This window comes from Acomys russatus, chromosome 14, assembly GCF_903995435.1.
Source record: "Acomys russatus chromosome 14, mAcoRus1.1, whole genome shotgun sequence".
NCBI classification, from domain to species: domain Eukaryota; kingdom Metazoa; phylum Chordata; class Mammalia; order Rodentia; family Muridae; genus Acomys; species Acomys russatus.
The window spans coordinates 59,188,000-59,213,821 of NC_067150.1; the positions used below are offsets into that span (position 1 = coordinate 59,188,000).

At 46.7% G+C, this 25,822-nt stretch overlaps 1 protein-coding gene across 1 annotated transcript in view; it reads left to right on the forward strand.

Annotated features, from left to right (window-relative positions):
* Vps13c (vacuolar protein sorting 13 homolog C) overlaps positions 1-4,506 on the forward strand; it is a 162,396-nt gene extending 157,890 nt beyond the window's left edge. Inside the window, exons 83-85 of the mRNA XM_051156733.1 lie at positions 1,421-1,544; positions 3,412-3,495; positions 3,796-4,506. Coding sequence (XP_051012690.1) covers positions 1,421-1,544; positions 3,412-3,495; positions 3,796-3,897 — 310 coding nt within the window. The 3' untranslated portion in view covers positions 3,898-4,506. The remainder of the gene's footprint in view (positions 1-1,420; positions 1,545-3,411; positions 3,496-3,795) is intronic.
* Positions 4,507-25,822: the final 21,316 nt, after the last annotated feature.

Below are 25,822 nucleotides of genomic sequence, written 5' to 3' on the forward strand. Positions count from 1 at the left end.
GCCCTCTCCAGTGCTCTGAGTCTGCGGCAGCACTGTCTTGTGTGCCCTCTCCAGTGCTCTGAGTCTGTGGTGGCACTGTCTTGTGTGCCCCTCTCCAGTTCTCTGAGTCTGCGGCAGCACTGTCTTGTGTTTGTGTTTTCCCTTGCAAGCCCTGGGTGCCTCTCTCTCAAGCAGGGTCCCCAGCTTCATTCTTTTCTCTGGCATGTACATGTTGTTTGAATTCACAAAGCTACATTTCTAGCTTTGCTGTCTTTAATAGAGACTTTTTTTTTGAATCAAGTATAGTTATATCAATTATTAATTTGACTTCCTGACTGGGAAATCAGTGTGGGTGCCCTTTAAGGATTGTTCTGTTGTATGATTATTACTGCTGCTGAGTAAAATGAGACGTCCCTCCTGTGATACGCATCAGCATTAAAATGTCCGAGTCTGGTGTTTCTTAGTGGGCGCTAAGTGAGTCTTTGCCGACACTTGGGCTTGTGACAATCCTGTGCAATCTGTCTTGGCTGGAAGGCGTAAGTGACTGACAGGAAGGAGCGATTAGGACTACCCCAGGTAGCCTGTCTGCAGGGGCTTCTGTTTGTCGCCTCCCCTGTGAGGGTGTCACAGATGTGATTCCCCTCTCATGTGTTTTGCTGGTCCAAGACCTAAAACTACACCCTGGGTTCTGTGAGACTGACAGAAGGGGGTTTCTAGAATCCGTTGTGTTAAGTAGAGAGTTACATTGCATTTCATTTGACATTTATGTAGACTTTTTTTTTAAATGAAAAGCATACTTTTCTGTGAGTAAATTTTAAAATTTTTCTTTATTCTTGATAATTTCATGTATATACACAGTGAAATATGATCATATGTGGCCCGTTTCTCCCTTCTATCTACCCTTGTGTTCTTCCTCAACATGCTTCCCTCTCAACGTCACGTCTCTTCCTCCTTTTTTTTCTTGTTTTAATAACCCACTAAGTCTATATTTTTGCTGCTAGTACATACATAAGTATGGGCCATCCATGGAGCATAGCACACCCACTAGTAGACACACTTAAGACAAAATGATTCTCCCCCACCAAGGAACTGTCTGCCACCAGGAGCTCCTCAGTCACGGGGCCTGGACACTGTTCCCATCTCTGCTGGGATTGGGACTAGCTTGGTCCTGTGCACATCACCTGATGGTGATCACAGTGGCTTTGAGCTCCTGAGCGAGGCAGCCATGTCATGTCCTAAAGGCCAAGTGCCACAGCGTCCTCCCACCGTCCAGCTCTTCCCCGATCCCTGTGGTGAAGTAAAGATTTCCCGTCCACTTCAGGCCGAACTCTTGCCTCTGGCCCTGAGTCTTGCGTGGGCCAGTGTTTGTTGTTTACTGAACACACGCGGAGCAAAGGATGGAGCTGACATGTGCCTATGTTTGTTTTCTTTTCCAAAACAGGCGAGTACTGCTTATAAAGGAAGTGGAAATCCTAGGCCATATGTCTGTGGACTGGCAGTGTCTGTTTGAAGATTTTGTGTGTCCTCCCGGAGTCAGTGAAAATCTGCTGAAGATTTCAATGAAAGTAAGAAAATACGACTCAGACCTTCCGAGCCAGGGACTCACAGTTACAGAGGCAGACCATCTGGAGGAGCAGGGCCACTGCTGTCCCTGTTAGTGCATGCTGGGCTGTAAACAAACAGCTAATTTTGCGTAACTGTATTCTCTGACATAGAGTGAAATATCAAAGTATCTGGCAGAACTGCTTTTGCCTTTTGGTAAAATTAAACATTAGTGAGTAGGAGGTTTTGTTTCTTCATATGTATATACATTTTGCTATAATCTTAGACATATCTAAAAATATTCTCTTTGCTAAGCTCTTGGGAGACTAAGTGCTCCAGGGAGAATAAATAGCAGGCCTAAGGCCAGTGGGATGCTCAGTCAGTTGAAATACTTGCCGTGCAAGCTTGGTGACCCGCGTTTGATGCCCAGAACTCTGTAGAGAGAGATGGCCCTGCAGAGTGGTCTTGACCTCCGCACGCATACTGCCGCAGGCACACCCACCTGCCCACACATCACACACACAAACACTTAGAAGTATATTAGGTCTAAATAGCTCTGTCTGTAATTTGGTGCAGACAGAATGCAAACACAACCTATGTGTTGCATGTCCTTCTGTGTCTTTGCTCCCATGCTTTTCTCAGGATGAACTTTCCATTACACTGTGTGGAGTTAGCAGAAGTCATACATACGCCATCTTTGCTGGGTTCTCAGGCTTACTCACTGTTGATACACATATTTATATTCTCTCTCTCTCTCTCTCTCTCTCTCTCTCTCTCTCTCTCTCTCTCTCTCTCTCTCTCTCTCCCCCGCCCCCAGATGAATTTTCATCTCTCTTAAGAAAACGTGTACAATCGGCATTCTAAATATGGTGATTTTTATAGCATCTTTGTTTGCCTAAATAGCAATGATATTATCCCCTTTACTGAAACCCTCCAAATGGCATTTCCCACAGGAATTTCATAGATTTTTAAATAGGTTTGAAATGACTGCCCTTTGCTTTTCTAGTCACAGACATTTACAAACAAGAGACTGCCAAGTCAGCCTGCCTATTTTGAGTTCTGGAGCAGGGTCTCACCCAGACCTGCACAGTGCAGAGGGCCCTGGCAGGAAACAGTTGTGGAGCTTGGCCGACTGTCCTATGTGTATTTTACAGTTCCCTGGTTACCACCTATCTCTCAGTTACTTTTCCATTGCCGTGATAAAAACACCACGTAAAGGCGACTTATGACAGAAACAGTTTAATTGGTGCTTATGGTTTCAGAGGTGAGAGTCCATGGTTCTAAGGCGAAGGTAAGGTGGCAGGAGAGAGGAAGGGGTACTGAGTAGTGCGTGAGTCTTTTGAATCCTCAAAGCTGCCCCTAGTTACACATCTCCTCCAACAAGGCCACACCCCTAATCCTTCCCAAATAGTTCCACCTGCCAGCTACCGAATACTCAAACATATCAGCCTGTGGGAGCCATTCTCATCCAAACCACCGCAGTGCCTTGCCTCCACGTCGGCGGGGAGAATTGATTCCATGTATCTTCACATTGTATAAGAATTTTATCTATCAGCAGAGGAAATGAAGGGAGGGCCTTTTGGTCTGCCACTTGTCTGTCAACTGCCGTGCACTGTGACCCTGTGACCCTGTGACACTGTGACACTGTAGGCTACTTATTGTTGACTGCAGAAACCTTTATTTTACCAAATAGGTCTTTAAATTCTGACTCTAGTGTGCAGTCACTCTCCCTGTAGCTAGGTGATTTATTTCCTATCGTACTTGAATGTATGCATTTCAGTGGAATGGTGCTTATAAAATAAGTTGACATTTTAGCATCCAATGAAAGATTATGGCAATTTTTTCTTCTAGAGAGTAATTCCTTTTCTGTCATTATTTCTTTAAAAACAGGAACAGGGTCTGTTCCATAAAAAAGACAGTGCCAATCTAGGCTTTCTTCGGAAAATTTACCTGAAGGATCCCATAACAGCAAAGGTAAACTGTTCATTTTAACAACACACTCAAGGTTTTTAACCAGAAGACCTTTAACAAGCCTGCTAGAGCTAGTAGCCTTTATTTCTCACATGCTCTCTACTACTGGTGGCTTTGCTTTAATGTTTCTGTGAATGGCAGGCTGCCAACTCTCCAAAGTGGCCTGGGAGGGTCATGCTACATGGGTGGGCAGTAGCCTGGTCCTTGTCCACACCTGTGTGGAGCCTGGCATCCCTGCCTTCCCCTAGCCCTGGGTGAGCTGGAGGTCATCTTCACAGTTGATAACTCTGCTTTGCTTTCCAGAGAGCCTTTGACGCCATTGAGAGTGCACAGTCAGCCAGGCACCAGCAGAAGCTGATGAGGCAGTCCTCGGGGAAGCTCCTCAGGCCCCAGGATTCATCCTGACCACAGATGTGGCTCTTTCTGAGAGAGAAACAGTCACTTCACAAGTCCTGCTAAAGAGAAAAATTCCAGCAATTCCTCAGCTGTTTTCCTGGAAAATCCAGCACTGTTTTCCTTTTTGACTCTTCGTTTTGAGTCTTGGTTTTGTAACTTTACATATATCAGAAGTCTGCTGCTACACTGTGTAGGTCAGACCTCAAAGAAGTGCCACTTCAGACTCAGAGGGAAGAGTTCATTAATATTAAAATTGTGGAACAAAGAGTGGTGGGCTTGTTTGTAATTAGTCTGTATGAAGAAAAGATATTTTTAAAAATGAGACGTGTTCTTTGGAAGGTTTTATCCAGATCAATAGTGTACACTCTGACATTTGTTTAAAGGTAACTTGTGCAATAATTGAACTGAGGGAACACTTTTGCTAACCCAGGTAATTGACAGAAGAAATGCCACTGAAAGGAGAGATGGCATGCTTTCTATTTTCTTTTCATGAAAACATTATTCTTCTTCCAATAGGATGAGTTTTACACTGGTACCGTTTTTTCTCATTTCCTTCTAGTCACAGAATAAGGGCAATCTGGAAGCTTCGGGCAGCCTCACTCTGCTGTCTGTAGTGAGGCACCCACTGGGTGATATCAGAGTGCGTGCTCGTTCAGGATGAACTCATGGGCACAACTACAGTTTTCTGGGAAATGAAAACATTGCACTATAAGCTCCTCAGCATTCATATATATGTAAAACACAGTATTTTATATTTCCAGAGATTTATTTTAGAATATAAAAGACCGTTAAGGGCGCCATAAATTAACATTTAATTCTAATGCATACCTATAAATGTCTCTTAAACACTCGATAGGAAGAATGAAAAACCTCTACTTGGTTTATTATGTAAATTTTTAAAGGTCTATAAAGTTGGGAATGGGTGCTCCCTGTGTACATCCAACAGCTCAGCAGGGTGCTCCCAGTGTGCATCCAACAGCTCAGCAGGGTGCTCCCTGTGTACATCCAACAGCTCAGCAGGGTGCTCTCTGTGTGCATCCAACAGCTCAGCAAGCTTTTGTCCTTCCTCATCTCTCTGATGTGCTGTGTCAGGTTTGGGCTGCCTAATGGCAGGTTAGGTAGGGCGTAGGGGCTGCCTGTTGGCTCTGAGGGATTTGGTTTCCTTGGGTGAACCTTTATCCTTGTTTAGAGTGTTGAATATGGCATTTAGTTAAAGCACACAGCCAAAGATGGTGAAGAGCTCTTGGCTTGCTCTGCCTTTGTTATGTGGACCCTGCTCCCACTGTCATTAGTCATGTTTTTAGACTGCCTGGGAAGACTTTTATTTTATTTTATTTTTTAAATTTATTTGTTTTTTTTTTATTAAAAAATTTCATACAATACTTTTTCATTATGGTTGTCCCTTCTTCAGCTTCCCCTAAGTCCTTCCCTATCATGCTTCGTTTTGTTTTTTGGTCATTTAACTCCCATTGCTGTTTCATGTCTCTCTCAGGGGAGAGTGCACAGATCAGTGTCTGAGTTCGGTTCCTTCCTTTCCTTTCCTCAGCCCTCCCTGCCACCCCTGTTTCTTTCTTTCTTTTGGCAGGGTCTCACTTTGTAGACCAGGCTGGCCTTGAACTCACAGCAATCCTCCTACCTCTGCCTCCCAAGTGCTGGGATTAAAGGCATGAACCACTATGTCTGGCTTAATACCTTTATTCCTGTTAAGAAAGTCATCACATATAAAACTGACAGCTTTAAACCTAATTGAACTTTCTAGAGCTAGAAGGTGGCGATAAGCCTTCTTTCTAGCAAGCACAATAGCATTCTATGTCTTTAAAACTGATTCAATCAGGAATTTGAATATCTGATGACATTTTTCATGTTAATCACAGCTATTGGTGGTATAGTACATATTTAAGGCATTATATTGCACTGATGGTTTATTCCAGAAACCAGGGTACAAAATGTTGGACTAAGCGCAAATAAATCCATAAATTTGTTGTCTCAGCTGGCTATCTTCAACTATCTGTGACATTTTTATTTGATACAATTTACTGGGACAGGAGTGACCCACTGGGTGGATATAATTAGGCGCGTTGTGGTTTTAAAAACATGTTCAGCGGCACTAACTGCTTATAAAGTTCTGAGAGAAATAAACATTGCTGGATTGTTTATGTGTGTGAGAGCTCTTTGTGTTTGTGTTAAATACTGAAATCACATTCTCTTCTTTATTTCAACTTTCCCCTTTCCTCTTCTGACCTCTTGGTACTCAGAAGATAGGTGAAACGCTGCAGAGGGCTTTACACAGTGCAGGTGGGGGAAAGCCTTTTCCAGGGCGATGAACCCCCTTCCTATACCAGAGCTGCGTAGCTACAGCACTCGGATGCACTGAGCCTCGTATGAGGTCTCAGCCACTGGGGAAGAGTGACAGGGATGCCAAGACAGGCTTCCTGGGAGACAGACTTTATGGCAGTGGCCTTGGACATGGAGTCTCTTCAGTGGTTTTGAAGATCTCAAATGCTCCCCAGTGTCTTGCAAACCCTTTACTATTTCCATTCCTGGCTCCCCACCTTTCCCCTGGGTGCTCATAGTACCAGTCTGAAAGCACTGGGTTATCAGGAAGCAAGAGAAAGCTCACACGGGGCCTGTAGCAAGGCAGATACATCAAACTCCGAAGTGAACAAAACACTGGAAGAACACCTGTGGGCTTTCTAAGAAAATCTAATCTGGGATATACTTCCTACCTGAGCTTTCTGAGATAGCGTTGTTTTATTTTGAATTATGTGTGAGAGAATACAAGTCTCTTCTTGGTGCTTTGGGACTTTAAATCCACTGATCTGGGGTGGGGGTGGGGCTCTCTGGACATCTGGTGTTTTGTTTTGTTTTGAACAAAGTTCCATGTATATTTCTGAGGCACAGCCAGAGCTAAAAAGTGATGATCTGACTTAAAACAGCCCCCTGAAACCTTTTCCGATACCAATACGAGTTAAAATGTGGCAGTGCACTCACTGCCTGAGCTACAAAACCATCTTTATCTTGAAAAGATTCCTTTGAAATAATTCTGGCGTTTAGTTATTTGGGGTGTGTCAAGCCTCATGTGTCAAAGGGTCAGAGGGTGATTGCAGGAGTCCGTTCTCAGTGCTTCCGTCGTGAGGGCCTTGAGGACTGAACTCCTCTTGTCAGGTTTGGTGGCAAACTGCTTACTGCTGAGCCATCTTACTGTCCCCACAAAGAAGCTTGAAGAATATGAGGCTGCTCATTTCAGAGTCCTGTGTCCCTGAGAAATGAGGCCTATTGATTGGATATCACCATGAAGGCTGTGGCTGCGGCTCTGAGGGGCTCTGGGCCATGTGGGTTTCCTCTGGGGAGAGAATGACACCGGCTAGGGCAGAGGGACATAGCTCGCCCCGAAGGTGACTGTGCCTCAGGCCTCAGGTGATGACCATGCCTCTGGTGGAAGGACATCAATTTTTTCCAGAGTTCATTCTCAAAACCCCCTTCATGGAAAAGCCCACGCCACTTAAGTCATCCACATCATCGGTCATTTGGGCCCAAAAAGCTCTGAAAGCCAAAAGACGGTTCCCAAGTTTAAAACAAAGTCATCTGTGTTCAAAATCCAAACAGAGCTGGCATGAGAGCCTTTGTGTTGAACACCTTTGGCTGTAACAGAGCACTGTCGATGACCGCGGAGCGTGGACCTTTGGTTGTAAGTGAGCACTGTCGGTGACCGCGGAGCGTGGACCTTTGGCTGTAAGTGAGCACTGTCGGTGACCGTGGAGCGTGGACCTTTGGCTGTAACTGAGCACTGTCGGTGACCGCGGAGCGTGGACCTTTGGCTGTAACAGAGCACTGTCAATGACCGCGGAACATGGACCTTTGGCTGCAACTGAGCACTGTCGGTGACCACGGAGCGTGGACCTTTGGCTGTAACAGAGCACTGTCAATGACCGCGGAGCGTGGACCTTTGGCTGTAACTGAGCACTGTCGATGACCGCGGAGCGTGGACCTTTGGCTGTAACTGAGCACTGTCGGTGATTGTGGAGCGCGGCCACATGGGTTAAGAACCTCGTTGCCTCACCAGAATCTAAACTTCTCTATTCTGAAGTACATCTGGCCCTAGGGGTCCCAGATGAGGTCACTTAACCTGTCTCATCGCTGTGACCAAATACTTGACACGGCACTGAGGAGTAAGAGCTTGTTCTGGCTCAGTCTGTCAGAGGCAGGAGAACCATGCAGTGGGTGACACTGCCTCTGTAGTCAGGAAGCAGAGGTGGGAGCTGGCGCTCAACTTGCTCCCTCAGATGTATTAAGTTGGGGGTGGGACTCCAGCTTGTTGAATGTTGTCACTCAGTTTGGGTGGGTCATCTCACCTTAATTAATCTAAACTAGAAACTTCTTCATGACATATCCAGAAGTGTCTCCCAGGTGACTCTAGAGCCCATATGGTTAACAGTCAGTATTAACCATGGGCCTTCAGAATTGTCAAGTTAGTAAACTTCTCAAAATCCAGACCAAACAAACAAACTATTGGAGAGGCAGTGCAAAGCAATGGAATTATTTCCCATTCAGACTGTGTTGCCACTGCGTCCTGCAGTTTGACTGGCAGGCCATTTCACTGTTGGGGTTAATGCCCAGTAGAAGAAAGCACCCTGTGATGGTGCAACACAAGGATTTCTGACCTCCAGAAGAGATACAGACCAAGAGTGAGATCGTTCTGTCCCTCATGTATATTAAGTCTTAGCTGCTGGAAGGGGTGCGGGTGGGGCTTAGAAATCGGCCTCTAGTGAGAAAATAATCAGGGTGGTGGTAAAACAGGACAGCCCAGTCCTTTAGGTCAGCCTCACTCACTAGGAGGATAAAGAGCCCTTTCCAGAGAGGATTTACTCCCTCAGCATTGATTCTTGTAAAACCTGAAGAAAGACCAAGTGACCTCTCCTGAGATGGACCAGGCTGCTGCTTTTTAAAATGTAGCTTAAACCCCACAATAAATGACTTCTTGTCAAAAACAGATTGCAAATCTTGGTTTTGGGTTTTGTTGTCTTATGGAAAATACCTTTTGACACCAGCCTATCTCTTAGCCAGCTTTCCTCTTTGACCATCTTTCCAGTCTCTTCCTTTTTCACGCTCCATGGCATTCGGATTATCTCTTTAAATGTTGGTAAATTATCTTCATTGGGTAAATACCATACCAGTGGCTGTCAAAGAGGACTCCAGATAACAGATTCTTCCATGTCAAGCTTAATAGGAACACCCTGATACCCGTTCACTGGTTGTGGCTAGCTTCACACTGCAGTGGAGAGTTAGGCAGCTGTGGGACAAAATAGCAAAGCCTTGAAGTTAACAGTCTAGTCCTTAAGATTTGTCAGGTGGAGAAGACACAGACTCCAGACTCCAAATGAGGTACCTAAGATATTACAGTGAGAAAGTAATTGAAGTCAGAACCCGCAGCATCCGCCAAGACTGTCTCCACTCCTCATCCTCTGCCCTCACTAGAGAAGCCAAGGATGCTTAGCATCAGTGCACAGTACACATGCCAAGGATGCTTAGCATCAGTGCACAGTACACATGCCTACATTGGCGTCTTGGGTTCCTTTTAGGTCCTTGTGCCTTTATCCTCCTAAGCGATGTACTTCCTCTCCACATATGTGCTAAGCCTACCAGTCGCCTAGGCATTTCCCATAGAAAATACTCCAAGAGTCTAAGCCAGTCAGTCCTTGGCTTAAACGAACCCCCCACTGAGTAGTCCTAACATGTAGTCTAATGTTACTGTGACCATTAATAATATATGCAGCATATGTAGCCTTTGAGGTGTGATGAGGTGGAAGTTAAAAAACTGACTTCTCTTTCTAATGCTCTTTTAGAACTAAAAATAAAATGCTCCAAGTTCTACCACAGGCCATTGCATAGTTCTGCCATCAGAAACAACCACATGCCCAGGGCAGGTGCTTTCTCACTATGGCCAGGGGCAGGCCCAGGAAGAGATGCTATTTTAGATGAGGGGGCGTGGCATTAGAGAGCGGTGATGTAAGGAGTGGGCAGGTATGGAAGCTCTAAAGGTTTAGCTGCACCAGAGGGTGCTGCGGCTTAGTTAAGCATGCAGTTATTGATGGTTTAAATTAAGCAGCTAGACTTGAGGAGGGCACGGCTCCCTTCCCCGTGGAGTGCCGCGAGAAGCTTAACCTACTTTGACACTTCTGATCCAGTCTTCCTTACTTCACTCAATTCACAGTGGTTCATGCTTTCAAAAAATGGTAAGGGCGGGAGGGGCATGAATTAGTGAATTAATATCCAAGTTCTTAGCTTCCTCAATAATGAACTCCAGTCATTTGAGTAATCTATTATGAATAGCAGATTTTTTTTTTCCTCAGGAAATCATACTCCTGAGGGGTTCTGGAATAGCTGGGAGGCCAATGGAACTTTCAGAACTGTGTCTGAAGTCACTGCCAGCAGGAAACCACAGCTTGCTCATGTCAAAGATTCCTGCAGTTAATGCTTAGAGGCCCAGAAGACACTTGCTCCAAGCTGACCCCAAAAGAGCAAAGAAGACCTCTTGCACGTCTGCCAGTGCAGTCCAGGGTGGATGGGAGCCACTTGCGAACACTGCTTTGTAAGGGCTGTGGAGAGGGCTTACACATGACTTAGATGGGTGGATGAGGCCGTGTTTCCCATGTCCCTAAAATGACCACTCAGTCAGCAAACATGGAGTTAGAAAGCAACTCTCTTACAATCACTAGCAGTGTCTACATATCAGGTGACTTTGATTTAATGATCTTGAAGGAAACCATCCACTGGGGGGCCTGCTGTAGTTTGGGTCTGAATGTGTCCTCCACAGGCTTGCGTGTTTGGATACTCATTCCCCAGCCAGTGGTACTGGTTGGGGACCTCTGGATTCTGTGGCTCAGCTAGCAGAAGTGAGTCACTGGGGCTAGGCGTTCTGCTCCTTTGTTCACCAGTGTGGAAGGGCCTCCCACCTCATGCTCCTACCGTGACTACCAGCCAGGCCTTCCCCCTCCGGGAGGGACTATACCCCTGAACCAAATAAACTGTTTTCTCTTTGACTTACTTCAGCTAGACATTGAATTATCAGAATAGTTACTGGCGGGACGGTCCTCATATTCGGCATAGGCATATCTCCTCGTGGTTTTCAGCCATTGAGCTTAGTCCCAGGTCTGTGGGGCGGACACAGTGAGGATGTCAGCCCTGTGTGGACGTTTGAGTGGACCACACTCTTGACTATGCCTGAAGGTTGTGGCCCCGGGCGCTGCCATCCACTCGCCTATAGATGGAAGTGTTCAGGTGTTCATCATCTTCCGCCTACGCCATCCATAATGTGAAGGCATCAAGCCATCTTATAGACATGATTCCCCCTTTCACACTCTTAGGATATGGCTGCATGGATCTCCATCAGTGTCGTGGGAACCAACTGAAGTGGAGTGGGGCCTCGAACAGCTTTTTTTAAATTTCCTATTACTTCCTTTATAGTAAAAAAAAAAAGTATCTCACCCTTAAAAAAGTAATTGCATGAGATATAATATCTCCGTTATCATAATTTATTTTCTCTATACACAGAAATACTATATTATCTATTTACTAAACTTTTTACACGTGCGTGCCTACATGATCTTATGTGTGCCATGTATGTGCAGATGCTGGGAAGGATGGACAGAAGGCATCAGAAACCCTGGAACTCTAGTTATGGCAGTATCACCAAATGCCTTTTAACTCCTGAGCTATCTCTACAGCACGAGGTAGCTTTGTAATAACTTAAATAAATTGTACATTTGTAAGTTTGTACAGTTCTAAAAAGAAGAAAGAAAGAAAAAAGATCCTGAGAAAAAAAATCTCTTTAATTCTTTCAGCTTATTTCTTCATTTAAAAATAAGATTTTTGGACTAAATATATTTTATGTTAGCCTTTGAATTTAAATATGGATAAAATGACCAATTTTAGATTATTTTTAAAGTGTGAGATGTGTTTCTAAAGGAAGCCCTTCTTCCCTCTTTCGCACTACTGCCCCGCCCCCGGCCCCCAGACTTTAGGCCCACAGTCTAAACTACCAGTGAACTCTTTTTAAAAAGCACACAGCCTTTAGCTGAGGAAGAAGAGAAGGTGTGAGAAGCAGTTGCTAGCCTTTTCGTGTGGGAACAGTCTGGACTCAGGGACGTATAATGAGGACGCCTGGAGCAACTGAGTGCGGGAACGGCCAAACCTGGAGCTGCCGCGTCCATGAGATGAGCTGCGCTCTTCCTGCAGAGGAGCGCCCTAGGCTTCAGTAACAGGAAGGATCTCGGGGACTCACCTTTCAAGCATGGCGGCCATCTAGCACGTCACGAAGGTGCTTTCACTTTCCAGGAGAAGGAACAAGCTCTTAGGAGAGATTTACCTAACAGCTAACCAAGAGGTGAGGACACTTTGAGCAGCCAGACCTCGGCACATTCATTTCCGTACACGGTCCCATCTCTCTGTAAGGACCGTACTAGCCTAGCCTAGTGGCTAGACATTTAAGCTTGAGGAAGCAGCATCGAGAAAGGAGATTATAACAGGTGTGCATGCAACCTTAAGTAGTTTTACTCTCTTCATGTGCACACCTGAATGTGTTCATCTGACCTAATTCTTTCATGACAAAATGGAAAGCCACTATGGCTCCTGTGGCTGTTCTCCATGCGCAAGAAGCTTTACACTCTCGGGGCTTCCTAATTACAGGGTCTTTTCACAGAGTAAACACAGGGATCTCGCGTGCCACCAAAACCATCATTGGATTAATGCCTTAACATCCCACTTGAGCTGAACACACGCTCTTGTGTGTTGAGGTCTCGAGATACGTGGAACACATTTGTAAACATGAAGAAAACCACAGAAGCCCCCGAGAAAGAACAGAAAGATCACTAGAAGGGGATCAATAATTAGGACTGACAGCAGAATGCTTAACAGTCACACCCAGGAGGCATTACTAAGAGAATATTGATCATTTAGTTGGCTTCAATCAGCTAAACTATCATTCTACAGGAAGTTTTCCAGTCTCCGATAATTTCTTAAGAAACTAGTAGGGGCTAGGGAGGTAACCAGTGGGCAAAGAGATTACCACGTGAGGATGGGGACCTACGCTCAGCATCTCCAGGACCCACATAAAAAGCCAGATGCCAGCTGAAGCCTGCGGTCTCAGTACTGAGAGACAGAGATAGGAGGATCCTGGGCGCTCATTAGCTGTTCTGTTTAGCCAATCAGAGACAGGGATAGGAGGATCCCGGGCACTCATTAGCTGTCCAGTTTAGCCAATCAGAGACAGAGATAGGCGGATCCTGGGCGCTCATTAGCTGTCCAGTTTAGCCAATCAGAGACAGGGATAGGAGGGTCCGGGCACTCATTAGCTGTCCAGTTTAGCCAATTAGTGATCTCTAGGTTCAATGAGAATGCTGTTTCAACATGAAGTGGAGAGTTTCTGGCTTCTATGAGTGCGTGTAGGTACATGTATATAAACACACACGCACACATACACACAAAGAGAGAGAGAGAGAGAGTGGGGGTTGGGGAGGGGAGGAATGACAAACAATGTCCTTCTGGAGAAGAGACATAAAACCAAGAATAGATGTGAAATATATAACAGGAATAAATGGCGTTGGAGGCGTGTTGGAGGCGTGTTGGAGGCGTGTTGGGGGCGTGTCGGAGGCGTGTTGGGGGCGTGTTGGAGGCGCGTTGGGGGCGTGTTGGGGGGCGTGTTGGGGGCGTGTTGGAGGCGTGTTGGGGGCGTGTTGGAGGCGTGTCGGGGGCGTGTCGGAGGCGTGTTGGGGGCGTGTTGGAGGTGTGTTGGGGGCGTGTCGGAGGCGTGGCCACCGAAGGTCAGAGGGGAGGCTGTGAGAGTGTATCTCCATCCACACGCAAGAAGCATACTGTAAGCAGGGCAAGGCTGTACATTTTCAATGCTTGTCCTCAGTGGTACATATCCCTCCAGCAAGATTCTACCTCCTGAAAGTTCCAGAATGTCACCATACAGTGCCCCAACTGGGTAACAAGTGTTCAAATGCACGAATGGGCATTGGGGGGGGGGGCACAATTCCTCCTCAAACCACCACAGCCTCTCAGTAAGCCTCGAGGTGACCGCTTTTGGGCTGGACTGGCTGACCCATCTCATCCAGGCTGTCCCCCTGCCTCCGCTAGCCATCCTCAACAGCTCTCAGACTACAGGTGTGTGAGCTACACCCCGCTTTATATATAGGTGCTAGGGATCCAGGCTCAGGTCCTCATGTGTGCTCAGCACTCTGACCCACTTAGCTGTCTCTCCAGTCCAATATCCGGGGTTTCTCTCTATCTATGGATCTGACCCGTTGTTCTTGTCCCCAAAACATGAGCTATTTACATGTACCACTCGGGTAGTCTTGAGAAGCTTAAAGTATAAGAGAGGATTTTTGCAGAACCAGACGATCTACATTTTTTTTAGAGAGAGAGAGAGAAGTCTTAGTTGCCAATATAGTTCATGTTCAAATATAGTTCATGCAAATGTAAGGCACACAGTCCGTGAGGCATACATGAAAATTATCTGTGCCAACTTTAGGGAAGCGATTATTTCCAAGAAAGGAAAGAGGGAGGGAATGGAGCAGGGAAGGGATAGGTTTGGTTCTTTCTGCAAAGGTTTTGTCACTTAAATAAAAAAGAGCAAGGTACTTAGCAAAAATTGGAAAATGTTCACAGTGATTGCTAGAGCAGTGGTTCTCAACCTGTGGGCCGCAGCCCCTTTCACAGGGGTCGCCTAAGACGAACCAAAAACACGGGTATTTGCACCACAGTTCGTAACAGTAGCAAAATTGCAGTTATGAAGTAGCAACAAAAAGAATTTTATATTTGGGGGTGGGGTCGCCACCACATGAGGAACTGTATTAAAGGGTCGCAGGAGCAGGAGGAACTGTATTAAAGGGTCGCAGGAGCAGGAGGAACTGTATTAAAGGGTCACAGCAGCAGGAAGCTTAGGAGAGTGTGATTTTTGAGATTACTTTTCATACTCGGTGTGCATTCAACATTTAATATTTAAAAGGAAGGAGAGGGGCAGAGGAAGGTAGGGGAGACAGGGCCAAGTTTGGCACAAATAGTTAACTCATACAAGAAGCCTTGGCATCACCTCCTTCTTCTTGCATGGACCAGAAAGGGCTAGGCGTCCCTTCTCCACCAAAGCATCACCCAGGAAAAGAGGGCTGAGGTAAAGAGGAAACAGTAGGTGTCTGACTGAGTCTGCCTGGGAGGAGGACGCAGGGGAGGCCCCAGAGGCAGAGGGTAAGCAGCAGGCTAGGGAAGGAGCGAGGGGGCAGCCTCTGAGGTAGGGCAGTGTCCAAGCTAGTGTTATGTCAACTTGACCCAAGCTAGATCCATCTGAGAGGTGGGAACCCCAGCTGAGAACAGGCCTCCATAAGATCAGGCTGTAGGGCACGCCTGCAGGGCATTTTCTTAATCAGTGGTAGATGTGGGAGGCCAAGCCCGTTGTGGGTGACACTGTCCTTGGCTGGTGGTTCCTGGGTTGTATAGAAGAGCTTACTGAGCAAGCCATGGGGAGCAAGCCAGTGAGCAGCACCGCTTCATGGTCTCTGCATCAGCTCCTGCCTCCAGGTTCCTGCCCTGCTTTCCGCAATGAACTGGGAAGCAGGAAGCTTAGCTGCAGTTAGCCCTTTCTGCTCTGCTTTGGGTCACAGTGTTTCACCGCAGCAGTACAGACTCTAACTGAGACGGGCAGTGAGGGAGGAACTGAGGGCAGCATCGCAAGAAAGTAAGGGAGAAACAAAGGGTACAACGTGGAAGGTGTCAGCTGGCAGAGAGTGAGTTTTAAAGCAGAAAGAACGCTTCATATGGGGCGGGGACTCAGAATCAGGATTAAAGGGTCTGTAAAGGATCAATTTGAGGGCCTCACCACCAAATCCATCTACTAATACTTTCCCTGAATTAGTGGGAGGTGAGTAAGAACGGGAGGTGTTTGGGGGGCAAGCACGGTTGCTCTCTGGAGAAGCTGGCTTTCCTAGGCTCAAGGAAAGAGTTGCTCCGAGTCTGTGAGTCTGTCATGGTTCCAGCTTCCTGGAACTGGGGAGGCATCAAGCAAACATTAACATTTGACTTAAGCAGACCCCACATTCCCACAGCCTCTGTTCAGCTGGACTGTCACACTCAGAGAACAAGACAGGAGCATGGCTTTTCTTCTTCTTCTTCTTTTCCTTGGAAGAAAACTGATTTGCCCAAGAAATTGTTGACATTTTTGAGACTTTTTTGACATTAGCAACTTCTGACAATTCAAGGTCCCCCCAACAAAATGTCAGGCTTTGATTTTGACATCTGATAGCTGTTGCAGTGATCAGGGACCAAGGCTCTGAGAGACAGAGAGCTTCAGAGATGAAGTTCCTTGTGTCACAGAGAGGGGAGCAGAGTCCCAGGGCTGCCCCTGAGGTGGGGTGGGGTGGAGTGGGGTGGGGTGGGGTGAGGTGGGGTGGGGTGAGGTGGGGGAGGTGGGGGGTGGGGGGGGGTGGGGTGGGGTGGGGTGGGGTGAGGTGGGGTGGGGTGGTGTGGTATAGGGTGGGGTGGGGTGCTCCCCAAGAAGTACCCAAGGAGCATGAGGCCACAATCCAGGCAATTAAAAAAGAAAGAAAGAAAGAAAGAAAGAAAGAAAGAAAGAAAGAAAGAAAGAAAGAAATGTTATAAAGTAGCTTAAAATACAGAAACTCAGTCGATGACCATGCTACTCTGGACATGTCAAGTCTTGTCAGATCACATAAAAATATGTGAAATCTGACTGTGTAGAAGGAAATGTGTGTGTGTGTGTGTGTGTGTGTGTGTGTGTGTGTGTGTGTGTGTGTACATGTGTGCATATCAAGGTCAGAGGTCAAGGCTAGAGGCTGATATTGAGTATCTTCCTTACTCTCCATCTTATTTATCCAGACAGAGTCTCAATGAACCTGAAACTTGCTGATAAGCTGGCATTGTCTCTCGAGCAAGCTCTAAAAAGCCTCATGCCTCTGCCTTCCCAGCACTGTGCTTACTGGCTTTTTAAATGTATGTCCTTGGGGATTGAATTCAGGACCTCATGCTTGCACAGCAAGCACTCTAGTGACTGAACCATGCCCATGGCCTGAAAGGGGCTGCTAAGACAAGGTGGTTCTTTCTCTTTCAGGTACAAACACTTGTCAGTCACTTGAGCTTAGGCTATCAAAGTGTGGTTGGCCAGGACTCAGGGGACCCGCCTTAATGAATTAGATAAAGTCGATTCATATCTCATACAGCAAACGATTGTCAATTGCTCCTTCCCAGGTAACTGAGAGTGCTTGAAAGGTAATTTAAGTGATACTTGATACTATTAATTAGCTCTCCCTGAGTTGTACATCTCACCGATGGAGTAGAATCCCTGGCATAACCACACTGGCACCTGCTGTGATGAGGTTTTCTGGGCAAGCACATTTATTTTATTTTATTTTTCTGGATGGAATTCTCCTGACAGGAATCTAGTTTGGACTTTGGAAGCTCCGCCCTCATTTTACCTTTTACACAAGGCTCCCTGTATTACTCAGCCTCTAATGAAGTGTTTTGATTGGAAATATCCCTCTTCTAAGGTTGGAGCAGAGAGCTGAAGCCAGTGTGACCAAGGCCCGGCAATTAATTAATAAGACAGCGTTGTTTGGGGCAGACAGCTGGCAGCTTCCAGAAATGTTTTCTCTTGAATCCAAGTCCTTGTCAAAACAAAAAGAAACAGAGATGGTAAGTCTTCCTGGAGGAAGATGAGCCTTCCCCTGCTCCCCCCCACTTCACCCCCCCCCCCGTGCCTTTGTTCTTGGGGAGCTCACCTTGACTTTATCCTTCTGGGGAGGGGTGTGGGGAACACCTCTCTAAACAGAGTTAGGTACCTCACAGTGTCCCTGGGAGTGGCTCTTGTCTTCATGGAGCTAAGAGGCAGAGCAAGAGTGACAAGCTGAGACAAATGTCCCTCTCCTGGCCTTGGTCCCACTCATTATTTTCGCTCCTCTTCCTCTCTGGAGAATTCTTCACAATCTCATTTACGGTCATATCATCCAATACATCCAGTCTTGTCTGGTCTTGGAGGCCAAGCAGGGTCAGGCCAGGTTCATGATCACATGGCAAAGTTCTGAAATTTCATGTGGCCTCTACCCCTATGGCAAAGAAGAGTTTAAGCTTTGTGCTCTGAGCAGGAGCGCTCACCCTGGGTACATTCTTTGGGTCAATCCCGCTCTGACTCTGATCCTCCATGGGTCCCATCCTGAGGTCTGCCTTGCTTTCTCATTGCTCACGTTCCTACAGCCAGCTCCACGCAGCCCGCTGAGCCCCAGGAACCCCATGGGCTGTGCAGATAACTTCCTCTTGACCACAGTGAGATGTCTGAGAACTTGTCCTTATCTGCTGGCTTTCAGCCCACCAGTCAGAATTATCGGGGGAACTAGTTTTGACCTACTTAGGATCCCTAGGCTTTTCTTTTCTCTAACTTGCACACGTGTGGCCTCCAGGTAGGCTGGGTACCGCCCAGGACCTGTTGTTAGTAATAAAGTTTTTCTACCTGCCTCTCACCTAATTCTTAACTGGATGCCATCTGTCTTAGCCCAAATTAAAGCATCCTTAGATCCCCTTTCTAGTCAGCTTCCTTTCCTTGCTCCGGCCAGTAAAGAGGAAAGACTCAGAGCTGACGCCTGACAGCACTGGAGTGTGGTGGGCTGGGAGGGAACAGTATGCTGCTGCTGGGTTTGTCTGAAGGATAGGACAGTTGGCTTGTCACTGGGGTCAGAGATGCGCCACTGCTATCCCACCAGGAGGGGGCCCCACGGAGTCTGCCCTGCACAGACAGACAGGCCATTCCTTGCCTCTTGAAGGTCCAAATCCTTGCTGAAAACTGAGGCAGCTTCTGACAACTCTCATCGTCCTCCTGGGCACCCACTCATCCACGACCAACAAGTCCAAGTTGCCTTGCTCTTAGAGATGTGTGTTTTGGTGCCCTAGTTAGGGTTACCACTGCTCAGATGAAACCCTGTGGCCAAAGCAACTTCCGGGGGTGGGGTGTGGGATCACTGTTGATCACAGAAGGAAGTCAGAACAGGATGGATGGGACTAGGGCCTGGGGCAGGAAGTGATGCAGAGGTCACCGAGGGATGCTTGCTTTCCCCCTTACCTGCTTTTAACTTAGGCCCACCAGGCCGGGGATGGTCCCGCTCACAATGGGCTGGGCCCTTACCCATCGATCACTAATTAAGAGAATACAGGCTTACCTTCAGCCCAATCTGAGGCACTCTATCAGTTGGAGTTCCCTCCCTTCAAATGGCTCTAGCTTGTGTCAAATTGACATAAAACTAGCCAGCACTTCTGGTAAATCTCTTTAGTGGTCAAATCTGCAATTTTTGTCACAAACCAACTAAAGAAACACTTACTGAGTGCCACTTGTTTGTACCAAACACTGCCAGGTTGGGGACCCAAAAATGCCTGGTCACTGTTCACCTGGAACAGTTGGTGTAAGGAGATGGTCATAGGCTAACCCTGACTTTCGATTGTTCTCGGGAGCCAGAGGATGTCTTTCTCTTTGTTGAGCTCTCTTGCGGCAAGGGTGTACACCGATCCATGTACACCTATTGACATGTGCATAGTTATGAGTCCACACACGTGAACTGCACACTTTACAGTTATTTGTGAGGCACAGTCTCATTAATGCAGAGGGAGAAATGGACAGGCGCGCTGATGGACTCAGTTGCCTTTTGCAAATGCTGAATTGGCTTTTTGAGTTAAAATAAGCATGTTTCTTGAAAATTGTCCTCACTGACAGTTTATAAATGCTAACTAAATTCTTTCTTTGACCCAGCACTAGACCCTGGCACTGAAGGCATTTAGTATTAGAAAAAGGTGAAGTGTGGGATTAATTAATCATTTAAAGTTTTTTTTTTTTACATTATTTACCATGCCATGATAAGTGCCAATGGATTGCTGAAGAAGACCCAACAAAGTATGTTGTTCCTTAAAAAGATTTATTTATTCCATGTGTGTAGGTGTTTTGTCTGCATGTCTGTCTGTGTGGCACTGGTGTCCAGAAGACGGTATTGGGTCCCCTGGGACTACAGCCACAGATTGTTGTGACTGGCTGTGTGGTGTTGAGAAGTGAACCTGGGTCCTCTGTAAGAGTAGGGAGCACTCTTAACCACGGAGCCATCTCTCTGGCCTCCCAATGCCATCTTCCCCGCTAAGAGCCCGTCTGTTTGTCGTTTCCAGTCTCCGCTTCAGAAGTTGCTGTGACTTCTTGGGATTGCTTATCGCTTTTCCACTCACAATTTGATTTTGATCTGCGGGATGCCACATGTAGGGGTGTGGGCAGTGGCTTACCGCGTGGAGTGCTTCTTGCGGAAGCGTGAAAACCTGCGTGCAAATGCCTAGAACATACAGAACAAGTCAGGTGTGGCCTCTGGAGTTGGGAGGGGCAGAGACGAGTGGATCTTGGCGCTCACTGGCTGCCTGTGGTAGAGAACAGGTGAGCTGCAGATCCAGTGAGAGACCCCTTCTCAAAAATACCGTGGGACGCAGCAGGGGACGGTGCCCAACCTCTACCTCTGGCCTTGTCAGGAGCAGTCTCCTCCCTACCTCCAACACACACACACACACACACACACACACACGTACACACACGTACACACACAGGCACACAGGCATGCGCATTCTCACATGCGCACATTTGTTTAGGTCCATGTGTCTTTCCAAAAGGTGTCTTTGGATGACCCACTTTTGCCCAACGCCTGTACCACGTCTGTTTGCTTTTGAACGTTTACTTTAATTCGATCTTTCAGATCAGACATTTTATTTGTTGTGACCATCTCTCTTATTTGGTCAGCATCCTCAGGTGTGGGACACTTTAGAAACGGGTTATTCTTTCCAGGATGTTCTATACTTGGATAGAAAGCGGCAGAGCAGTGTGGAGACTAGAACTTCTTCTGACCGCCACACCTCTCTGTCTGACTCTCTGCCCAGCCACTCTGTTGTTTCTCAGTTTCCTTAACAGTAAAGGTAACAACAACAACAGCAATAATAATACCTGCTTTGACCTTAGGGTTGAAGGGGATTATGTGTGCACAGTGTCAGTTGTGGGGCTTAACACTCAGATGAACCAAGTAGAGAGTAGCTGGTGACTGAGTGCTAGTACCCTTTGCATTCCTAACATTTGAACGTGCTTTTATGTTGAAGACCTATACTTGAATATTGTAATTACAGCTAATAGGTTGTACCAGTATCCAAAAGGGCAGATAAATTACTTTCAAAAGGCATGTTATAAACAATCGTAAGCATCCTTGCACACTGCTTTAAAAATCCACCCTCTGCCGTGTATGTGTGTGTGCATGTGTGTGTGTGTGTATGTGTGTGTGTGTGTGTGTGTGTGTGTGCCCACGCGTGCTGCATGTGAAGACCACGAATGGATGCTGGCATCTTCCTCTAATCTCTGCTCCTGTTTGTAAAGACAGGTCCTTTCAGTGAACCCAGGGCTCACAGACAGTTAGGCTGGCGGGCCAGCGAGGCCTAGAGCGCCTTCTGCCAGAGCTGGGATGACCCTGAGCAACTGCGGTGCCTGGCTTTTTGGTGGGGACTGAGTCCAAATTTAGGCCCCTCCCTATCTTTTTGGCTCCAATAACTCTGTCTTACTTGGTGCCTTCACGGTTACATACAAGTGTAGGCCGCCTCCTGGTCACACGCATCTTCCTGAGGGATTTCTGGAACCTGTTGTATGCATTATGGAATGGATTTTTTTCCGGCACGGAATGGATTTTGTAAAAAGGGGGATTTTATATTTTAAAGGGACCAAGCCCTCTGCAAATGAAGTGAGAAACTTCAAACAAGCCACACTTTACTTCAGTTTTCAGACGTCTTTTTGGAAAGAACTCTGCCTGACTTTGCTGCCCAGCCTAGGAAGCTCTGGATCCAAGAGAGCCACGTGTGGAACTCATCGAGGGAGAAAGGATTCCCAAGCACCAAACTATTGTTTTCCTTGGAGGTTGGAAAGAGCTTCAGCTAAGAAAAATTTCCAAGGTTTTTGAGATTTGTTACGCATCCAAGGTCATTTCCTGCCCGGGTTGTCTAAGGCCTGCCCACCAGGCAACGTGGAAGCAGCCTTGTGCAGGGGCCCAGGGGCTCAGGAAAGAAAATCTGCATGGTTCCAGGCTTCCCTTTGCCCACTCCGGACTGTATTTCCCAAATCCTCCACTAGAGGGCGCACGCCACCAACTGTGCGCGCTCTCAGAGGCGGCACTGTTACCCGGACCAACCTAGCATTTCAAGGGGATTTTGGTGGCAGCTTGGGGCACTGGTTTCCCTTAGGAAGTACCTCTCAAGATTTCCTGGGGATAACTGGGTCTGTGGAATCCGTACATTGCAGGCCTCTAAGTTCAGAACCTTGGTGTTTTCCTTAATTTATTTTTAAAATTAGTATACAAAGTAACATGTTTCCTTATGGCATTTTTGTTCTTTCTCCTTTTTTTCTTTTTAATTTGCTCACTTTACATCCAGATTGTAGCCCACTTCTTCATCGCCTCCCGATCCCACCCTCTGGTCCCATCCTCCCTCCCTCCCTTATGGCATTTTCATACGTACTCAGTTTTGATTGGTTCTCCCTGTACCCTCTCTTCCATCTCTGGTCTCGCCCCATTCTATCCCTCTGTTCGCTTCCGTATCACATGCCTTCTCTTCCCTTACCCCCCCCCCCCCCCCCCAAAGCCTCCTTTCTCCCCTCTCCTGGGTCCCTTTTTAATTTCAGTGACCTCTACTGCCACATCAATACGTGTATAAAAATTAGAGCTAGGATCCAGCCTTTCCATTACAGTGTCTTGTCCTTTTGAGGGTGTGCTGTGGGCGTGAATTATGGACACTAGGGCTTTGGGGACCTTTCCTTGAAGGGGAACCGCCAACCCTGTCAAGAACGTTCGTCTTTATGGGCGAAATAACTGAGCTATTTGAAGGCAGAGCCTCCACCAGCTCAGAACACGTGGTACGTACGTAGGTCCCCGGCCCTGCTGTTGATTTGTTACTGGCTGGCCACTGGCTCTGAACACGGCTGCACTCTGCCAGGCTCTGCTGCTCCAACCCTGAAGGTGGTTGTGAGGTGCCCTACTCCCATTAACCCAGGCACACCTGAAGGAGAGATAAACCTGTTTTTGTTATGATCCCAAATGTGGGATGGGGAACTGTCTTGTGAGAGAACAGGTGATGTTAATCCACTAGAAGACAAACTGCCTTGTGTGGGAGCTTGATTGTTGCCAGCTGAAAAGATCCCGTGAACAGACTGTGGGAGGAGATGTATAAATGAACCCAGAACTGGAGGCGGGGCGTTTTGGAGACTTGGGATAGTTTTGGCTGTTCATCGCTCCATTTCCAGACGCTCCTAGAGAGAACCGCTGGAGGGAAGGCTTCAGGGATCCTGGCTCCGGCTGAGGCTCTGGTTGCTCCAGGTTCTAGCAGAAGAAATCCTGCTGACTACACCAGGAGAATTGTTCCTCGGAACTGATATCCTTATGGTTTCGTTATTGTATTCTTTAATCTTCTTTTCCTATTGTTTAGGTTAGTCAGGTTATAAGTGAGAAACTCTCAGTTAATAAGGTCATAACAAAATATATTTGCTAAGAAAATTGAGCCTATACACGCCCCTTCTGCTTTCTCCTGGCTCTGGGTTTGAGGGCCCCAACTCTGAATGGCTGCCCCTTGTGTCAATCACACCTGACACTGAAACATTTTAAAAATTTTATTTTTAATATATTTTCATTATATTTGTTTTTTTACATATATATGTATATTATTACACAAAATACAATAAACTACATACAGGAAGAAGAACCATGAAACAATCAGGAATTATATAAATGTTACATTCATAGTCTTTTGGCTATTTGTATTTGACAGCCTTGAAGAAAACCCCTCTCATTGTCAAAGAATCTTTAAATTAATAAGAACATCTTTAAGTGCCATATTCTGTAGGTCTCTGAGGCTTCACACACATTATATATACATATATATATTTCTATTCCAATATGAGGTGTTGAACCCATACACCTCAATTATAATACAACGTTTACTCCCAATACTTTGAGAGTGAGATTACAGGCTGTTTGGGATAATTAAGTAACACAAGCAAATGGTCATGTCAATTACTAGTCTATTTTTATCACAAGAACATACATCCTAGGTTTAACAGATAGATGTGACTCTATAGATAGATAAGGTTGACACTGAAACATTTGATGAGCACGGCAGGTGCCCTGTCCCATCCCCACTGACTATAAACACTCTACTGTGCTTCTGCGCCTGTGAGGCGCTTTGCTTCTCCTGACTTTAATGCACAGGCAGAGTTCAAGACTGCTGTCCCTCCCTCTTCACAGATGATGAGGCCCAGAGCAAGCACGTGCTGAGGCTTAGGACTTGAACTCGGGTCTTCTGGGTCAAGAGGTGTGGCTTGTACGTATCTCCTCCAGTTTGCGTTGGACTTTAGAAAAACCCTGACCCCGGGACCTTCAAGCTCCAAGGTGGGGCTGTCGGAGGACCATGCCCCTCCCTCCTGACGCTCTCTGTAAAACAGAACAGGACTTGTTTGGGTGGACTGACGGTGTCCTTCGAGGATGGATATGCTGGGGAGAACTGAGGGGGCCTTCTAACTGTTACACAGCTTTGCAGAACAAAACCACCAGAAATAGAGGGCCAGGCCCGTGGAATGTCTGTGTTCCGGCGTGAAGCTGGGCCATTCCAAGCTGGGTTAACAACTAGAGTGGAGCCTTTTAGGAGGTGCCCTTGTCTGGCTTGATGTCTCATTGTCTCCCTCTTCAGCCCTGGGCCAAGCATGCCATCCTCCCCTTAGCCACATGATGGTGCAGAAACTTAAGTTTGTGGCTGACGTTTTGTCTCAGGACCACAAGGACTTTCAGCTCTGTTCAAAGGGAGCGAAATGGAGGCAGGCAGCTTGGTGTTTATGAGAACTCTTAATAATTGTGGTGTGAGGAGGTAGGACGGTGAAGAGATGTTGGATTCTGAAGAGGTAGGAGGGACTCTTTTGTGGATCGTGGAGGGGTCAAAGTCAAATGCACCCCGCAGCCCATTGGCAGATGCAGGGCAGGCCTCCATCCAGTCAACTACAAAACTACTGTCATGTCCCACCTCTATCTAGCTGAGGGTTTCTCCCTCCTCTCTCCTTCCCTCCTTTTCTTTTTAAAAATTTATTTTAAATTGTGTGTGTGTGTGTGTGTGTGTGTGTGTGTGTGTGTGTGTGTGTGTGTATGGGGAGGCATGTGCATGTGACTGTGGGTGCACTTGCAGGCCACAAGAAAGTGAGGGTTACCCTGACCTGGAGTTACTGACGGTATGAACCACCTGACAATTGTGGGTACAAGGAACGAAATTCAGGCCTTCTGGAACAGCAGGAGAGCCAACTCTCCAGTCTCCTTTTCTTTTTTGAACCAGACTTTCACCCTTGTCCTGAGGCTGACCTTGGACCTGCTGTGTAGACCAGGATAGCCTCAAAGTCTCAGGCATATGCCACTATGCCCATCTCAAATGGCTTTTTTTCCCCCTACAGATTGTTTATCCCTGTCCTCAATTCATTATTTCTTAAAGAGTTTAGTTTAAGTGTTCATATACATTTGGGGGGGGGCAATAATATCTAGTGCAACAATGATCCATTCTGAGCCCCAAATTTGGACATATGTTTTTGACATGCATGGCTCTATTGGTAAAGTGGAAATATTTAAAATTGAGGTTAGTTTGGCCTTTGTGAAGTGTGCATGTATACATATGTACACACGTGCACATGCACGCACAGGCACACTCACACAGATATACCCACATACACTTAAGGGGTGGGGAGCCCATAGCTAGGCAGCCTACTACTGTGTGTCTGCTACCTGTGTTCTCACACACTGAAAACACTGAAGGAATGTACCCTACAGAGGCACACACAGGCTCACAGAGGCTCGCTCTCCTC